Source organism: Etheostoma cragini, chromosome 1 (genome assembly GCF_013103735.1).
Source record: "Etheostoma cragini isolate CJK2018 chromosome 1, CSU_Ecrag_1.0, whole genome shotgun sequence".
NCBI lineage: Eukaryota > Metazoa > Chordata > Actinopteri > Perciformes > Percidae > Etheostoma > Etheostoma cragini.
In genome coordinates, this window is record NC_048407.1 from 22,041,626 (window position 1) to 22,058,559 (window position 16,934).

Consider the following 16,934-nt stretch of genomic DNA (forward strand, 5'->3'; position numbering starts at 1 on the left):
TCTATATCTGGGGTCACTACAAGCAGCAGGCCACAAACTGAATTGCTCATGCTTTACTTGGAGACAGTGTTTGGAATTTCTGAAAATGTGTTTTGAAAGGACTCATCTAAAATACATTTTTGCATTTTTTTTACTGTATCATAAATAAGTGATGTGATAAGTTTTCAAATGTTTTTATGGACAATACTTACTCTATAGCTATTGAAATGCAAGATCATATTATTCACTTTTTAGACAACTAATGTCATAATAAGTCCGTTAATACTTGCTAAAGAATAAATATTGGAATGTTCTTAGATCTGTCTTCTTGGGCTCTAGGGTATTGTGATGGGCATTTCTAACATTTTATGATGTTTTATAGGCCGACAAATCAGCAGATCATAATACATCATAAAAAAAACGTAAACAAAAAAACATATATACATCGTAAGTTAAAGCTCACTAATACAAATGCTATATACTGTATATAAAAAGTACAACACCAACACCTCAGACTCAGAGAACAAGAAGGGAGAAAATCTTAGAGATACAGCATGCAAGTGAGTTTACCACAGCAGTTTACCACAGCTGAATACCAGGTCGAACACGTTTGAGCTACAGCACTGTTCATTCTTCACATCACAGCAGTCATACATCCGACCTTGAAACTCCACACAAACAAAGTAAACACAGACATCACCATATGCTCAATTCACCATATGCTCAATTGTCTGACTCAACACCAATGGGCCGAGGGCTACTATATGTCACACTGCAGCTACAGCTGTGATGTTTTACACATATGATCCTACTATCACGTTTTTAACGAAACTCTGTTCTCAGTATTCAGGTATTTACAGCCGAGCAGTGATATGTGAGCATCTTCCTGATGCCTGGTCTGAAGTATGCATAAGGTGTGCACATTCTTAATGCACACATTCGTCCCTTATGTTTATGTAACCACACAATCTAGCCCTTGATAAGGGGATAATTATGGATGGATGGATGGATGGAAAGGCCTCTAACAATTATGTTCTTTTTTACATAAAAAAAAACATTGTGCAATACAATGTTTTTATGCTAATAAAGAGACGTAGTTTACTTCATATGTTGTGTACCTGACGTATCCTTCTAACTATATTTTGTTTTGAAAAATAGTAAGTAAATAATCTTAAATTTGACGTAAAGAGACATTATATTGGGAATTACAGTTATTTTTGAGACACTTCACTATACAGAAATGGATGGATGGATGGATGGATGGATGGATAGATAGACAGATAGATAGATAGATAGATAGATAGATAGATAGATAGATAGATAGATAGATAGCATTACAAAGCAATTGTAATTCCATCCATCCATCCATCATAATTGCTGATCCGAAAATTGGGTCGCGGGGGCAGCAGCTCCAGCAGGGGACCCCAACATTCCCTTTCCTGAGCTGAGTGGGGGATCCCGAGGCGTTCCCAGGCCAGATTGGAGATATAATCTCTCCACCTAGTCCTGGGTCTTCCCAAAGGCCTCCTCCCAGCTGGATGTGCGATGAGATCCTGAGCCCACCGAACTGCAACCCCTCCCCACCCTAATTACACCTCGATATCCTTTCCATAAATATTACAAACAGGATTGGTGATTGACTGAGGCCAACTCTTACCTGGAACGAGTCTGGCTTACTGCCAAGAACCCGGACACAGCTCTCGCTTAGGTCATACAGAAATTGAATGGCCCTGAGAAGGGACCCCTCACCCCATACTCCCGCAGCACCTCCCACAGTATCTACTGGTGGACCTGGTCATACGCTTTCTCCAGATCGACAAAACACATATGGACTTGTTGGGCATACTCCCTCCAGGATCCTTGCGAGAGTGAAGATCTGATCCTTTGTTCCACAACCAGGAAAGAATCCGCATTGTTTCTCTTCAACCTGAGGTTCGACTATCGGCCAAACCCTCCTTTCAAACCCCTTGGAGTAGACTTTACCAGGGTGGCTGAGAAGTGCAATATCCCTGTAATTGGCACACACCCTCTGCTCCCCCTTTTTGAAGAGGGGAACCACCACCCCGGTCTGCCAATCCTTAGGAACAGTCCCAGACTTCCACGCAGGGTTGAAGAGGCGTGTCAACCAAGACAGCATCTCCACACCCAGAGCTTTCAGCATTTCTTGGACGGCTCCCATCAATCCCTGGGGCTTTGCCACTGTGGAGTTGTTTAACTACCTCAGCAACTTCCACCAGGGAAATTGACGACAATCCCCCATCATCCTCCAGCTCTGCCTCTACCACAGAAGAAGTGTCAGCTGGATTTAGGAGTTCCTCAAAGTGCTTCTTCCACCGCCCTATTACCTCCTCAGTTGAGGTCAACAGCGTCCCTTCCTTACTGTACACAACTTGGATGATTACCCGCTCCCCCCAGAGGGGGCGAACGTTTTTCCAGAAGCACCATGGTGCCAACCAAAAGTCCTTCTCCATGTCTTCTCCAAACTTCTCCAACACCTGCTGCTTTGAATCTTTTACGGCAGAAGCTGCAGCCCTTTGGCCTAGGGTGCTTTTATGAGCACTTATGAGCACCCCTATGTTCGAACATGGTGTTTGTTACGGCCAATCCATTACTACCACAGAAGTACAACAACAGACAGCAACTCTGTTTTTTATCATGGAGGCCGTTTCTCCCAATCAAGCCTCTCCAAGTATTTCCATCATCGCCCACTCCCCCTGGAATTGTATTTCCAGACTAATATACAATTTCTCTTTCATTTCTTTGTTGCTCCATTTTGAAAAGCATACCGTTAAATGACAGTAGCTATTATTTAACTCTTTGGGCGCCCAGATAGCTCAGTTGGTAGCACAGAAGTCCATTTATAGAGGTTTACTCCTCGATGCAGCGGACCTGGGTTCGACTCCAACCTGTGGCCCTTTGCTGCATGTCATACTCCTTCTCTCTCCCCTATTATGTCTTCATCTGTCCTGTCAATAATAAATGCCCAGAACATAACCTTAAAAAAAAAACATGATGTAACTCTTTCAGTTAGGTAAAAAACACACATCTAATTAAGCAAATTAATTATAACAGTTAAAAAACAAAGAGGGCTTTGAGGGCATGTTCAAAGTTAACATGACAAGTAGAAATTAAAACCATAAAACTTGGCTTTGTAAAGGCCAGCTTATATACTGTACTTGAATTAGGAATGTATATAAGAGAGGTTTTGTTTGAAAGTAGCGCCAGAGGTGAGACCTGGCAGTGGATAGAGAACCCAATGCTCAGTGGAAGGTGAAAACAGATTTAGCTTCAGCTGAGGTTTCTAACATCCAGACATTATTCTTTTCTGTAAGTTTTGGCAGAAGGTGCACACAAAAACTAAGTCAATCTTATATTGCAAGATTGCTTTTTCCAAGCCGGGTCACTTTAAGTGATCCATGTAAATCCTAACCCTGCCTTATTGTGCTAATTGACACATTAAAACACCTAGTGATTCAAGATCAGCAGTGCCTGTGCTTTTTGGACAAAGATCACTTCTCTTAAATGGCAGGTGCTTTGAAGTAGACAACACATTAAGATTTGAGACTGTAATTTGTTGTGTTAAAGATTGTGGTATAAAAGGAAATGTCTTTAATTAAATAAGTGATGTTAAAACATTAATACAGGGTGAACATCTTTGAATTGATCTTCTGTCCTAAAACTATATTTTAAGTGGAGTCCCTATGATGGCTATCAATATATGTAACATGTGTTCTCTTTACAGCACTTTAAGTATTTTGAGATGAATTTAGGGGTTTGGATGTTTGCATTTCAATGAAGAGGGAAAATGTGGTTTTAATTAGTTCCCACACACAAAGTGGGTTCTGCAACCCAAAAGAGCTGCATGGTCTCAAAGGCTTTTAAAATGAATGAATTGGATTGGATTTAGGCTAGCACTGTACGTATCAGAAGAATTCCTAAAAAAACAGTCAAAAGCTCCACTTCTTTTGTAGACTGATCAAGATTGCCTTAAGTCGTTACTTTTGTATTTCATATAGGCTGAAAACATGTGTTGCAAGTGGAAAAGGTAAATCTTCTAAGAGATGATTTAGCTAAGCCCCGTCCTTGGGTTGTGTGACGTTAAGCAGTACATCACGTCATCACTTGGACTGACTCAAAGTTCACAAGTATAATGGATTCAATATATTATTCAATGATTTTTTTCCCTCACTTTGACAGAAAATGCAGCTTTCCGAGACTATTACTAAAAGTAGTTAATGCAGAGAACAGAGGACGGTTTTATAAATACAAAAAACATGTCTACTTCAAGTTACTTAACTGATTTTCTTGGACACCATTCAAGATTTGGCCAGATAAATAATGCAAACCGTTGGAAGTGTCAGAGTTCAGATGAGGCCATCTGCTATAAGAATGTCTGCAGATTTTCTTTGGCAGAAAATTCATGAACAGATATTGCATTTACCAGTTCTCATCTAGATTTTTGACAAAAATTATATATCTACTCACAGTAGCTTTCTGTAGTGCTGCAGATTTATTCCAGACAAGTTTAATGGACAGCAAACAGATACTATCAAGAGGATGGGACCCCCAGGCAAGCCACCTGGTAGCAAGGAAAGGTAGCCTCCTTTGAGCAGGTTTCTTCCAGAATGAGAAATAAGACAGATCAGTTCAGGAATGGGGAATTTTTCTGAAGTGCATCTATGGTGTCATTTGAATTAAAGTGGACATAACATCGTGCACATAAAAAGGTAAGATGCTTTCCGAGTGATTCTTTGAGAAAATTGACATACAAAATGAAAATAATAAGATCTTTTTCATGTCCTTTAGCGCTATTTTTTATGCACCTTTTTTCATGTCCACTTGAGAGGAGAAGAAAGACAAACAACACAAAATGCCCTTAATCTTTTGTTGGTTGATACACGGTTTTAAATATTGAAACTCTTCTTACCTGAGAATGATAGATACAAGTTTTCTTCTATTTTAAGTTTGAATCCCCCTCTTACTCCAAAAAAGTGTGACTCTTCATAGCAACCCTAAGCTGCATACCTTTTCTTGTGTACTTACAGACTTACTTCTTGAATTACATATGCTGTCATTCTTATATATTCTTATATATAATTCTTATCTTATATTTGAACTTGTGCACCCCACTGTCCCTGCTTTCTACAACGTTTAGTACTCCACAACTTGATGTGTCCCATAAATGACTTGTAATGGCGTCCACTGTCAAGGAGAGGCCTGTCTACTAGGAGATAGCATTATCATTACTAAGATGTATGTATGACATGAAGTAGAGGTAACATGTTCTAATCCTACGGACACGCTTTTGACCTTCACAGGCCATAAATTGACATTAAGACAGAAATACACAGTCAAGTTCTAAACTACAGTTCACTGATGTTGCATGGTTCTATTGTTAATTAGGGTGCTTGTTTGCTTGCCAGATGAAAACCTGTGACATTGCTTGCTGTAATTTAATTATTGAATTATAGGTCTTTGTGCAATATATCAGGTCTTGTGTCTTACTGTATTTGCAGCTTCAACAATATTTAAGCAATACCCTTGATATTAAGAGACAAATTGAACATCCACTATAGTTGTAAAAGAATAGAATTTAATATTAAATATTAAAACAAAAAGTAATGCTCTCTTTCTGCAGCAACTTATAACGTGCTGAGAGTGTCAAGTGACAAAAATCACACACACACACACACACACACACACACACAAACACAAACACACGAGTAAGTCTATGAGGACAGACCTTATATACAGTCTATGGGACAGACTAATCCGAATCATGAACGGATGTAATGTCTATTGTCATTACATTCCTGAGCTGGTTGCGCCATGATTCTGTTCTGCTGTGGACTTGTCCTGTGAAGTAGTACGAATGATGACTAATATGAATAAAGTGAATCTTGAATAAGGCATTCAAACTCTGACGCTTGCATAGACATTTGCTACAGATGGGTATGAGCTGGAGCATGTGTAAAGGTCTTGTTTGTGTGTATGCAACGGGTTAGCTCTCCAGCAGGAGTAGAGCCACACACTCAGATTATCCCACTAATGAATAAGCCTGTGGGGAACATCCCGTCTCATTTGAAGACATAAGTGTGGACTTCAGGACATTAAAGTAAAGGCATAAATGAAACCAATGCTTCATGGAATACATTTAGAAATGTGTGTGCGTGTGTATGCATGAACATTTTCCTCTTCCTCTTCAAAAAATTCAAATCAAAAATTGCAGGTCACTCAAATCACCTCCAAATGTGATACAAGTAAGTATGAGCGCTAAAACCGCTTCTGTTTCTGGCACTGGAACATCTTTAAAATTCTAAGGCAGCTTGATCACTGATTAATAGGATAGGCTTTTAAAACTGTTAATCATTTCCCTTAATGCTCTCAGAGTTCAGCTTCTCCTTACACTTGATGCTTTACTGATGCTACACTCTAAACCTGCCTCACTTAAACTAGAAATCACAAAGCGAGCGCCTGAATCTGTGATGTCACTGGGATTTAAAATCAAAGGCTTCTCTGTAGACTGTGAGTGGGACACTGATGTTCCAGAGACATAATATACTACAAACAACCTCTCTCTGCCTGGGGCCGGGGACAATAAATGGGCTCACGTCATGCGCTGAATCAGTTGGGAACAATGTCTAAGGCTGATGCAGTAATGTTGTTGTTTGTTATAAATAAATTATTTCTGAAACTAATATTACAAAATTGAATAGCTTTTTATTTTATTTAGTTTTTCAAAGATCCTTTTTAGGCCTTTATTTAACAGGACAAATGAAGACACGAAAGGGAATGACATACACCAGAGAACCGCAGGTCAGAGTTGACACTGCGTCGAGGATTAAACCCCTATACATGGGCACCTGCTCTACCAACTGAACTATCTAGGTAACCACAAAACTGAATACTTGCCTGGTAATGATATAAGGCTGTCACTATATGTCATATGCTACAGCATATTTACAGTATAAGGCAATGATAAAATAGATGGTCAGTGCAAAGAAAGTTTAACACTGTTATGCATTATATCGGAGAAAATACTCTATACATGTTAAACAAAACTTACCATATCATCATGGTGAAAGGTTCTTTTGTAAGATGATAGAAAACTAATTATGCCAGCCTAGGCCCAATTTCAATTCAATCCAATTAGAGCACACAACAGAAGGGCATACTCACATTTACATGATAATATGAAAATACTTTGATAGTTGTGGTCATGAGAATTCTCACACCGAAAAAGGGGTCACAGAATAACAATATACCATTCATTGGTAATTTTCTATATATTGACATTGACTCGGATGACTGCATGTAATGTGGTTCCTTGTAGTAAAAATATTTTACAAAGAATTATTAACTAACTCTAAAGAGCTACACATATTTTTAGCTTCTTTGCCAAGAAATCTGTCGAATGTTGAAAATACGGTCCTCAAATACCATTAAATTAAACATTAAACTCAACAAAACTAAATGTAGTTTTAATAGACGTCTGAATCTCCATTATTTTTATAGACTTATGTTTCAGCTGCATTTTGAGTAGTCTATCTCTACGACATTCCACTTCCGGGATTGCTCCAATAACACCGTCAATTACTATGGTTAACTGCTCCTGCAATCTCTGAAGGGAAAATCCAGACAGCTAGCTAGACTATCTGTCCAATCTGAGTTTTCTGTTGCATGACTAAAACAACTTTTGAAAGTACATATTCCACCAAAACAAGTTCCTTACCGAGGCTATTTTGCAGAGGAAGCGTGGCTCTGCCCATGACGTGCGTTAATACTGATTTAAAACAAAGGCCAATAAAACTGAACATGTTTTTCTCCCATCCCAGAATGCTGTGTGGACTAGCCAGACATTCCTCCTCCTTTGCTCGCATCTTTCTCGGCTGACATTACTCCAACTCAAACTAGCGCACGTCCTCAACCTTATCATTCTCAGCCACTCCCTCTGTTTGCTGACTGGGCCGGTAAAGATTTTACAGGAGAAAACCCACGAATATACCGCTAATCAAGAAACGGTTCTAAAAAAAATTGAGTGGAGGTACGTAAGAGGGTGGAGCCAGGCTAATTCTTCCTCTGATTGGCTAGTACTTGTTGCCTTGGTTGGTTGGATTGGTTAGGTTTAGGCCTTTGCCATCCTAAGAAACGCAAATTCGCAGGGAAGTGTGATCATCAGTTTGTTGTATAATTTTTCTTCACATTAATTGTTTTGAAAACTGGATTTACTGAGTAGTTACACTTTGGTAGCTACTACGCACAAAACATTTTGCAGTGTTTGGATAGGTCTGTGAGCTCATATTCCCTCCTCCAGCGGTTTGAAGGGATTAGCTGAAATGCCACAGTCAACAGAGGCATCTGTGGGAAAATGCAAAGCTTACAGCTAAACTTAGCATTTTCTTTCATAACAATAGTAGACAAGAACTAAATATGATACAATGACACCATTAAATGTGACTGATGACCCCCATCTGTAAAGAGGAAAATCTCTCTCTCCTTTTTGTCCGTCTTGCTCATTTGTGCACACTTTATAAATCCTGGTCTAATTCAGCCACATTTACTTCTCGCATAAATTCTTCTTAAAACAAGTTGTTTTATAGTCATTCTAAAAGATGGGATAAATCTTAACAAACTATTAGGAAATTGCTCTTCAGAATCAGACATTCCTAAATTTCCCAGAGAATCTGGCCTCTCATGCAGTCTTCTACTCGTCTTACCGTGTGATGCGGTGTGATGAACAGTGGCCTTGTGAGGAGCAGTGTGGTGTATTATACAGTGTCCCAATAAATCAGGCAGCCTGCTGTCCTTTCTCAAGCAGCAGCAGAGCCAAGTCTTTGTCTGCCATTAACCTGCAGCACACATCAAAAACATAGAGACAGACATACACACACACACACACACACACACTATCCCTAGTTGCACTGAACTGTGCAATGGATAATCTGCGGCAGATGGTCCAAGATTCTAATTAGAAGCCTGTTTGCCTATGATTGCCATGCACTAATATATAAAGTACTAATGTATATTTTTACTTACGTTATAACACTCTGTTTCTGCCCTTTTCCTTTGTGGAACTCAAATTCTTGCATAATGTGTTAGGGAACTCCCACAGTCCCCCTTTCAAAATTGCATACAATGCAAAAGAAAAGAGAAGGAAATCACAAAGACAAATGATGCATTACAACTGAGTACAAATCAAATGCAAGACTCAGCTGAAGCTCCACCTGAAGAGACACCATCTATCATGACTGTGCCACAAAAAAAACACACACACACACATCTTAAGCCCTCCTGACATGCTTTACCCACAACATAATTACCCTGTTAACATTAAATCACTGCGATGAGGTAAAACGAGGGAAATAAACAGGGAAATTGTGTCCTCCGTGTGCTCCTAAAAAAAACAGAGCACACACAGACGAGTCATCAGACCATGGGTGAGTCATGGTTGCTGTTTTTAAAACAAATTCCTGGAAGTCATTTTAACAATTCAACACTATAATCTAGACAGAGGGAAGAGACCCTGAAAGATACTGAACCACACCAAACAGAGACAAACCACAGAGAATCTTGTGATGTGCAGCTCCCTGGTCGATCGACTCACATTACCAGTCGTTTTATGGCTAAAAGCCTCGAACCGAATGGCAAACAGGAAATGGCTTTGAATCGTACTGCCATGTCTCTGTCAATGCATTCCTAAGAAGAAAGTGCTGACTGGCAACTGCTCAGTCAGAGTATCTCATACAGCAAGAGGTGTGAAGTTAACCCCCGTCAAAACCGCGCTGTCAGCAGTCATGTAAGCAATGGGCGAGTTGTGGTAGTCGGAGGAAACATAGCTGATGTCAGAACAAAGTCGTTTGACTGTGGAAGAACCAAAGATGCCTTTGCTTAACTTCTTCTTCTGCGTGTCCTCCAGCTGCATAATGTCTTCAGCTGTGTAATTAAGAAAGACATAAAAAACTGAAAAAAAAAAAAAAAAAAAAAAAAAAAAAAAGAAAGACATAAACCAGACAAGAAATCCTGCACGTGCATTAAAGATCAATCTAACTGCATGAAAAAGCTTCACCACAGCTGACTCTGCACTGCACGCTACTCTACTGGCTGTTGGAGGTAGTGGTTATTATTGCACAAAAATTGGCATTCCCATAGTAACCACATGTTGTGCTTGTGTCACACACACACACAAGCAGAGGGATATGAGTCAGGATATTACCATCTCACAGCAACTGAGGATGTTTTATATTCAGTAAAAAAACACACACACACACACACAAACAATACTAGTAGTTCAGTCATTCTGCAGGAGCAGCCAGCTTGTGATTGAAACTGAAAGCCAGACTGTGTTTTAATTACATTGTGAAGAGATATAGATAGAAGTAAGCGTCAACTTTTTAACATAAGATTTATCATCTGATGATTTATTGCCCGTGGTGGTAATCATATTGTGTGGTTTTGTAAAGCTGGAAGCCATGCCGCAGTGATGGACATCAGCTAAAGAACCTGAAATGTGATTCTCCCCACCCAATGGCATATTGTGATGTATCATGAATATCAGAAGGCCTTCTGGTTATCATTATCTTTATTTTTAAGGCTGATTATCAAGTCAATACCACTGCTTTCTTTTTCCCTATTAAAAAAACTTACTGCTTGGACTCATTGGATTTTTGTTTTACATAAGGTAATATGAGGCCATCAGTGACCCTGATGGAGGAAACCCATACTTTTATAAAGGCGTTGACAAAGAAGTCTTTATTGTGCATCAGTCACATCTTGGCCGATACCTGATCCATTTAATGAGGTCAGTTTCTGTGGCCGTACCGATCCAGCGCATCAGGATGGTTGCATCCCTAATTTACTGAATAATGTATCCAATTAAAGATCCACAAGGACCCATGGAAGGAGGAGATATAAGAATAAGCCAAACCTTAAAAAATTAGATTCAAATCATGACTAAACCATATATAGAAATGAATTTAAAGAGAGGACAGAGGTCCCTGTGTGCCCAGTTACTAACTACCTTACCAGATACACACAAAGATACACAATGACTGTTACAAACCCAGGGTCATTTTTTGGAGCTAGTCGTACATCCTTCATGTTTCAAACCAGTCAACACTACTAAAAAGACAACATACAGACCATTGTAAACATTCAGTAAACGAGTAAAAGGCCACCGACTACAACATTCCTTGTTCAGTAAACTACAAAACACAAAAGACTACTAAGTGCTAGTTTCTTGTCCCTAGAATCTGACGTATATAAACTTTAGGTGAACACAAAGTATTTCTCTTTCCCTAAATATGTACTGTATAGCTCAGGTGCTGATGCTGCTGCCGGTCTCATGTGTTTAAGAATGGATGTGCTGACTGTGAAGAGGAGGAGGGAGCAGGAGGAGGAGACTCTGCTACTGTAGCAGTGCATCAGCAGAGGTGAGACTACAGCCACTACATCACAGTTTGCAGACGGGAGGTACTGTTAGATATATACACACTTAACATTTGCACAGAACATCTTGTTTTGTGCTATTTTAAAGCCATCCAGACTGAGGTGGCATAAATAGTCACATGACAGAAAAAAATGGTGATGCAGCCAAATCAGTGCACGTGCAAAGACTAATTGCCTTTTGCAGCCTTTTCTTAAAGCGTTCATGGTTGAAGGGCATGCTATGTTGCCCAACATTACCTACCCCAGCTGCCTCTAATGCCGCCAGAGACCCGGAGACCTCCAGTGGGCTATAGTAGCCTGTGAGTCATTAGTGCTGACCCAGATGCTCTGAAACACTGACCGTCCTGTGACTGCACTGCATTCCGAGTAAATGAAACTCCCTTAAGCTCATTACACACAATAATAACGTTTAATAATAACCTCTTTCTTTGGAATGCATACAACATGAAATGCGTATTGCAGAACAAAGGGGAAGTGAAGTTCAGATGCAAGACGAAGTTGAGATGGAGATAGCTCATAATGAGTTCAGCTGCAGAGGTTTCAAGGTATGTGCAGTGCAATCTGATCAGAGACAAACGAGTTGGCTGGCGTTAGGTGGAAAGATTAGTAGGTGGCAGAGAGTTACATCACGTACAAGCAAACCCTGTCCAGGCCATAATCAACACCTTCTCTCACACCACATATGATGTCAGTGCGGTCAGTAGCGGGAATGTATCCTGAATAATAGCCTTTGGACATTCTCCCTGACTGCGCAAATTGCAATGCAATACTGCATGTCACAGCATACAGAGCAATAGGGGGCTTTCCTAAAAATGAGATTGAGCTATCCATACATCGTGTATGTGAAGCATGCACCCAGCAGCATGAATGTGCTGATTAAAAACCACTACATGTGTGAAACAAATCACCAATTTTCCACCCAATGTGTTCCAACTGCTTGCAACAGACGTCACTCCCAGTGTACACTAGATATGACACAGGTTAGAATGCAATACATCAGCATGTGTGTGGTTCGGCAGTGTGCTTACCCTCTGCGGCCATAGCGCACCGGACAAGTAAAAGCATGCCCACATACAGCAGGCAGTTTCCAAGCATCCCCACTGGTCTGACTCGCCACCTGGCCCTCAAACACCTCCCCTCTTCTCCGGCATCCGTCCTTCGCGGCGAGCGCCCACCGGGGTCCGCTCCGCCGGCTCCCACCACATTGGGGTGACCTGTCCGTCCACTCCTCAAACCGGGAGCCATATCCAGTGGATAAGTTGCTGAAGTTTCGGTCGTAAATAATACATTGGATCAATCCTCGTGCGTGAACGGGAAACAAAGCGGTCCCGCGGTCTCGTCGTAGTGTCCAGGGCTGGGGAGGGAGGGGGGTACGCGGCGTTGAAGGGAAATTAAGAAATGCGCCCTATCGCTCCGCTCCGCTCGGTCCACCCATCATCACCGAGTGGCGCAGGGAGGCGCGCACATCATGCCCAAGGTTTGACATTTAGCTGTTGGCGGTAAACTGCCGTATACAGACCTGCTCCGGATGGATGACACACATTTGGGTGTGCTCGGGGGCCGTTTAGCTACACATGTTAGGCAATGGAAGCTGCTGGGTTACTGCCTTTAAGTATAACACCCCTCTGGTCAACCTGAGCAAATTAGCCTCTCTGCTGTTATTAGTCGGGAGAAAGTCAAAGAGAGCAGTCCGTAGGACGACCTCTGCTGGGTGAAATAAGCCAGACACGTAACTCCACATGAAGCTGGCTACTGTTAAGACTTTTACACGCATAGCTACGGTGGATGGATGTTCAAAAATAGTGACTTTATAGTTTTTACTTTAACCCCAATAACAAATAGCCTGTGTAGCATACACTCGCGTCCTGGTTCTCAGGGATACAGTAGGCTAATCGCTGCATCCGGAAACACTGTAACTGACGACTGTTGTACTTCCTGACCACCACAAGATGGCGGCACAGACTCAGAAAAACGATACTGGCTGATCGACAATAAAGCAAAACCCCTTTTGACAAGAACTCACCATAAAACACACCCTTTACAATAATATTGACTTTAAGTGTAGCTATCATGTAGCCTATCACATTATTATAAACAATAATAGCCTAACTTGGTCAGTAATTATATGGGCCTAGCCTACTTTTGTTTTATTTAGCATGGAATTTAGGGTGAACAGTGAAGTCCTTGTATTGCTGATTTGAGCTCTCGCCATAAAGTCGATGTTGCAGCTGTTCTGGAGCTTTGGATCATATCAAATTATCTTCATCAGCAGATGTAGTTTGCACATACAGGTATAATGGAACAGTGTCATGAAATGTTACAATTTCCATTTACTTTCCAGTGGAGCTGAAAAGTCAATTATCCATTATTTGATGACAGAATATGGATCCACAATTATTTTGATAACTTTTTATGATACCTACTCAATTAATACAAACTGTCCTGTACTAATTAATAAAAAAAAGTGTTAAACCTTTGGTCAGACAAAACAAGGAATTTGAAGTTGTCACCTTGGCCACTTGATCAATAAACCCCTTGTAGAGGCTGAGCCCATGCTTCAAGACCCTGAGGTGCCTTTCCACAGGCAGAGTAATTAAATCACTTTTTACCTTTTTTGATCAATGAAAGTTCAAGTCATATTTGCAATTAACACCATTGGTTCTATTTATTTCCATGACATAAGTTAATAGTCCAGACAAATTACTGTTTTTATGTATGCTTATGTGGTGTTGCTGTGCATGTGTCCGGGTGTGTGTGCCACCAACTGTATGTGCTTCCGGGTTGCACCCGAGGAACCAAAGATTGGTTCCTATTTATAGTAGGGCACTAATTGGCTCTGAAACCCCTAAAATTCTGACCAATGCGATCAATAAAAGAATCATCAGTTGCAGGTCCTCTCACATTATTGAGTATGATGTGCCAGTCACTGTTTGATAATGTGGTGGACAATAGTGAAGCCCAAATGAAGCTTCATGAAGCAGTAGTTGTATTTGTTGACCCAACTAGATGGATCAACAAATACAAAGTGGTTTAAAGAAAAAGGCTCAAGGAATGTGAATTCAGTGTGCTTTCAATCCTTTGTTGAACAGACAGCGCCATCTACTACGCTCAGAAAATATAGAAAATGCTTCACAAAGCTTCATTTGGACAACACTAGTGGTCGAGCAATATGATCAGCTAGATATCAGTACAAGAAAAGCACCTGAATGAAGAAAATGATGGGGGGGGGGGGGCGTTGGGGGGTGGATAAGTCAAAAAACAAGTCAAAAAGAGCTGCATCAATAGATTTTTTTTAATTCAAAGTGAATCTTAACAATAATACACCATAAAGTCTTATTTTGACACTCACCAAAAGAGTCACCTGGAAAACCCGCTTAATGTGACAAAGTAGAGAAGGCTTGGTCACACCTAAATCACTGAGAACTAGAGAGGAAACACTATCGCGAACTGTAAAGAGACATCACATCCATAGTTAGTTTTCCCAGTCCTCATACTGTAAATATTGCACAGTGCAATTGCTACATGGCAAACTAGTGTAGCACAAAATAGAAAAGCTAAATTAAACAAAAACAAAGCCACAAAAAAATCTACACGTATTAAAACAGTAACAGTTCAGATTTCATAATCAAGTCTATCTGATGAGCAATCTAAACAGATGATCCCATAACTTGCAGTGTGATTAACTCTGAAATTGATAGATGACCAGGAAAATAAGAGCTTAAGTAAAACAAAACTCAAAATGAAATCAAAGAGTAACACAGTAGTACAGTTAGACTAATACAGACCCTAAATTAAACATCTCTAAAGGATAATACTGCAGCAGAGGATTTCTGATATCAAAGTGACAACTTTAATAGTAGTAATTTTACAAATCAATTCTGTTAAATGTTACATGAAACCTTAAAAAAAAAAAAAAGTATCCATAAAACTAAGGTGTCAATCGTGTGGAAAATTAAAAAGTTTTAAGATTTCTCTCGTCTTTTCCTAACAAGTATGGGAGAGGTTATGCAGGCGCATTGCTGGTGAATACCTTTGGAGGAATCAAAACACAGATTACATTTCACATGCTTATTATTGGGGAACTATTTTGAGCACTAATCTGCTAAAGTCATGCCTTGTCGCCATACGCTTTCTTTCACAAAACGATACTTGATACGATCCGTAAAGCATACAGGTGAGAAAAAAAAGAAAAGTCTACAAATCATACGACCACGTGGAGTATTGCACTCATGACTCATTGTGCAGAAAAACCACAATAATCTCCTTGCCAGAGCGGTTTCCATCCAGGACACAGATCAACATCAAGACCAGATATAACGTACGGCCGCTCTGATTTGTTTTTCTTTTAAAAAGACCAGTGTTGTTAACTGGGCTCTGCTTACTCCCACTCAGCCTCAACTTGCACGACGAAAAGCTGCACTAGCAGACATCTTCTAGGCAGACTAAGTGAAACAACTTAAGTGTACATGCAAGGAAATGTAAAGCATGGAGAATATCTAAGAACACTTGGTGGTGCAATGACCGTACAATGTAAAGTATTGCATCTGCTGTTTAGCCGGAGTGACTATCCAAAGATCGTTGAGTGTTGTATCATTCAATGTGTATGTGTGATTTATTGTGTGTGTTTTCACAGAGAGGCTTTGGTGGCGGCTATCTGAAACAAGAGGAGCACCACCACCATGTACATGTCCTCGGTTGTGTCTACAAGCTGATCGGAGGAGTACATCTCCCGGGAATGACACTGGGTTGAAGTCCTATTTTGCGTGTTTGTTTTAAATTCTTGGTCGTGTGGCCGTTGAAAGACTGTCAACTTTATATGGTAACAGGCTCTTAGTGGATTATATGCCTTTCTCCTTAAATAAGAGGTGAGGAATCAACACCTTTTCTCACTTTCAATTCTCACTTTCTGAAGCTCAAGGCACATACACAGTGCTGCTCACACTGTCAATTTCAGTAAGGAACACATAACAATGGCCACAGTTTTGCGTTGACAACATATCATTTTGATATGAGACACTCATAAAGGGGGGCGCGATCTGAACACAAGGCAGTTTAGAATAACAAACTGATATTCTAGCCAGGTATAACATTGAACAGTTTTTGAACAGTTAAACAGGTTGAGATTAATGGTTGTTAAAAATCAATTAATCCAGAAAACAAGTTGTAAAACATTATTTTGAAAAAGAAACATTGGGCTAAATTTATTTTTTGGACACCGTCTAATCACCCCAAACCCTTACAAGCCTAACCCTGTACAAGTGCTTAGTGGCGAGTGTGTTTGTGTGTAATTGGTGGAAACATTACAGAAGCTTTTCAATGAACATAATGGATTTTTTTTCTGGCATCTCACAGTGCTCATTTCACACAAAAGAGTACTGGTAGTACATCGTATATACGTACAATGAAAAAGTTAAATCAATCCTGCAAGCTACAGCTTTAGATGCATACAAAACGTCGATATGAAAACATACAAAAATTAAGTTATATCGATACATCATTTATATGCAGTG

The 16,934-nt window shown here is 40.1% G+C and overlaps 1 protein-coding gene across 1 annotated transcript in view; it reads right to left on the minus strand.

Moving 5' to 3' along the window:
• Positions 1 to 13,241, minus strand: part of kiaa1549lb (KIAA1549-like b) — a 57,121-nt gene extending 43,880 nt beyond the window's left edge. The window contains exon 1 of the mRNA XM_034874502.1: positions 12,453 to 13,241. Coding sequence (XP_034730393.1) covers positions 12,453 to 12,669 — 217 coding nt within the window. The 5' untranslated portion in view covers positions 12,670 to 13,241. The remainder of the gene's footprint in view (positions 1 to 12,452) is intronic.
• Positions 13,242 to 16,934: the final 3,693 nt, after the last annotated feature.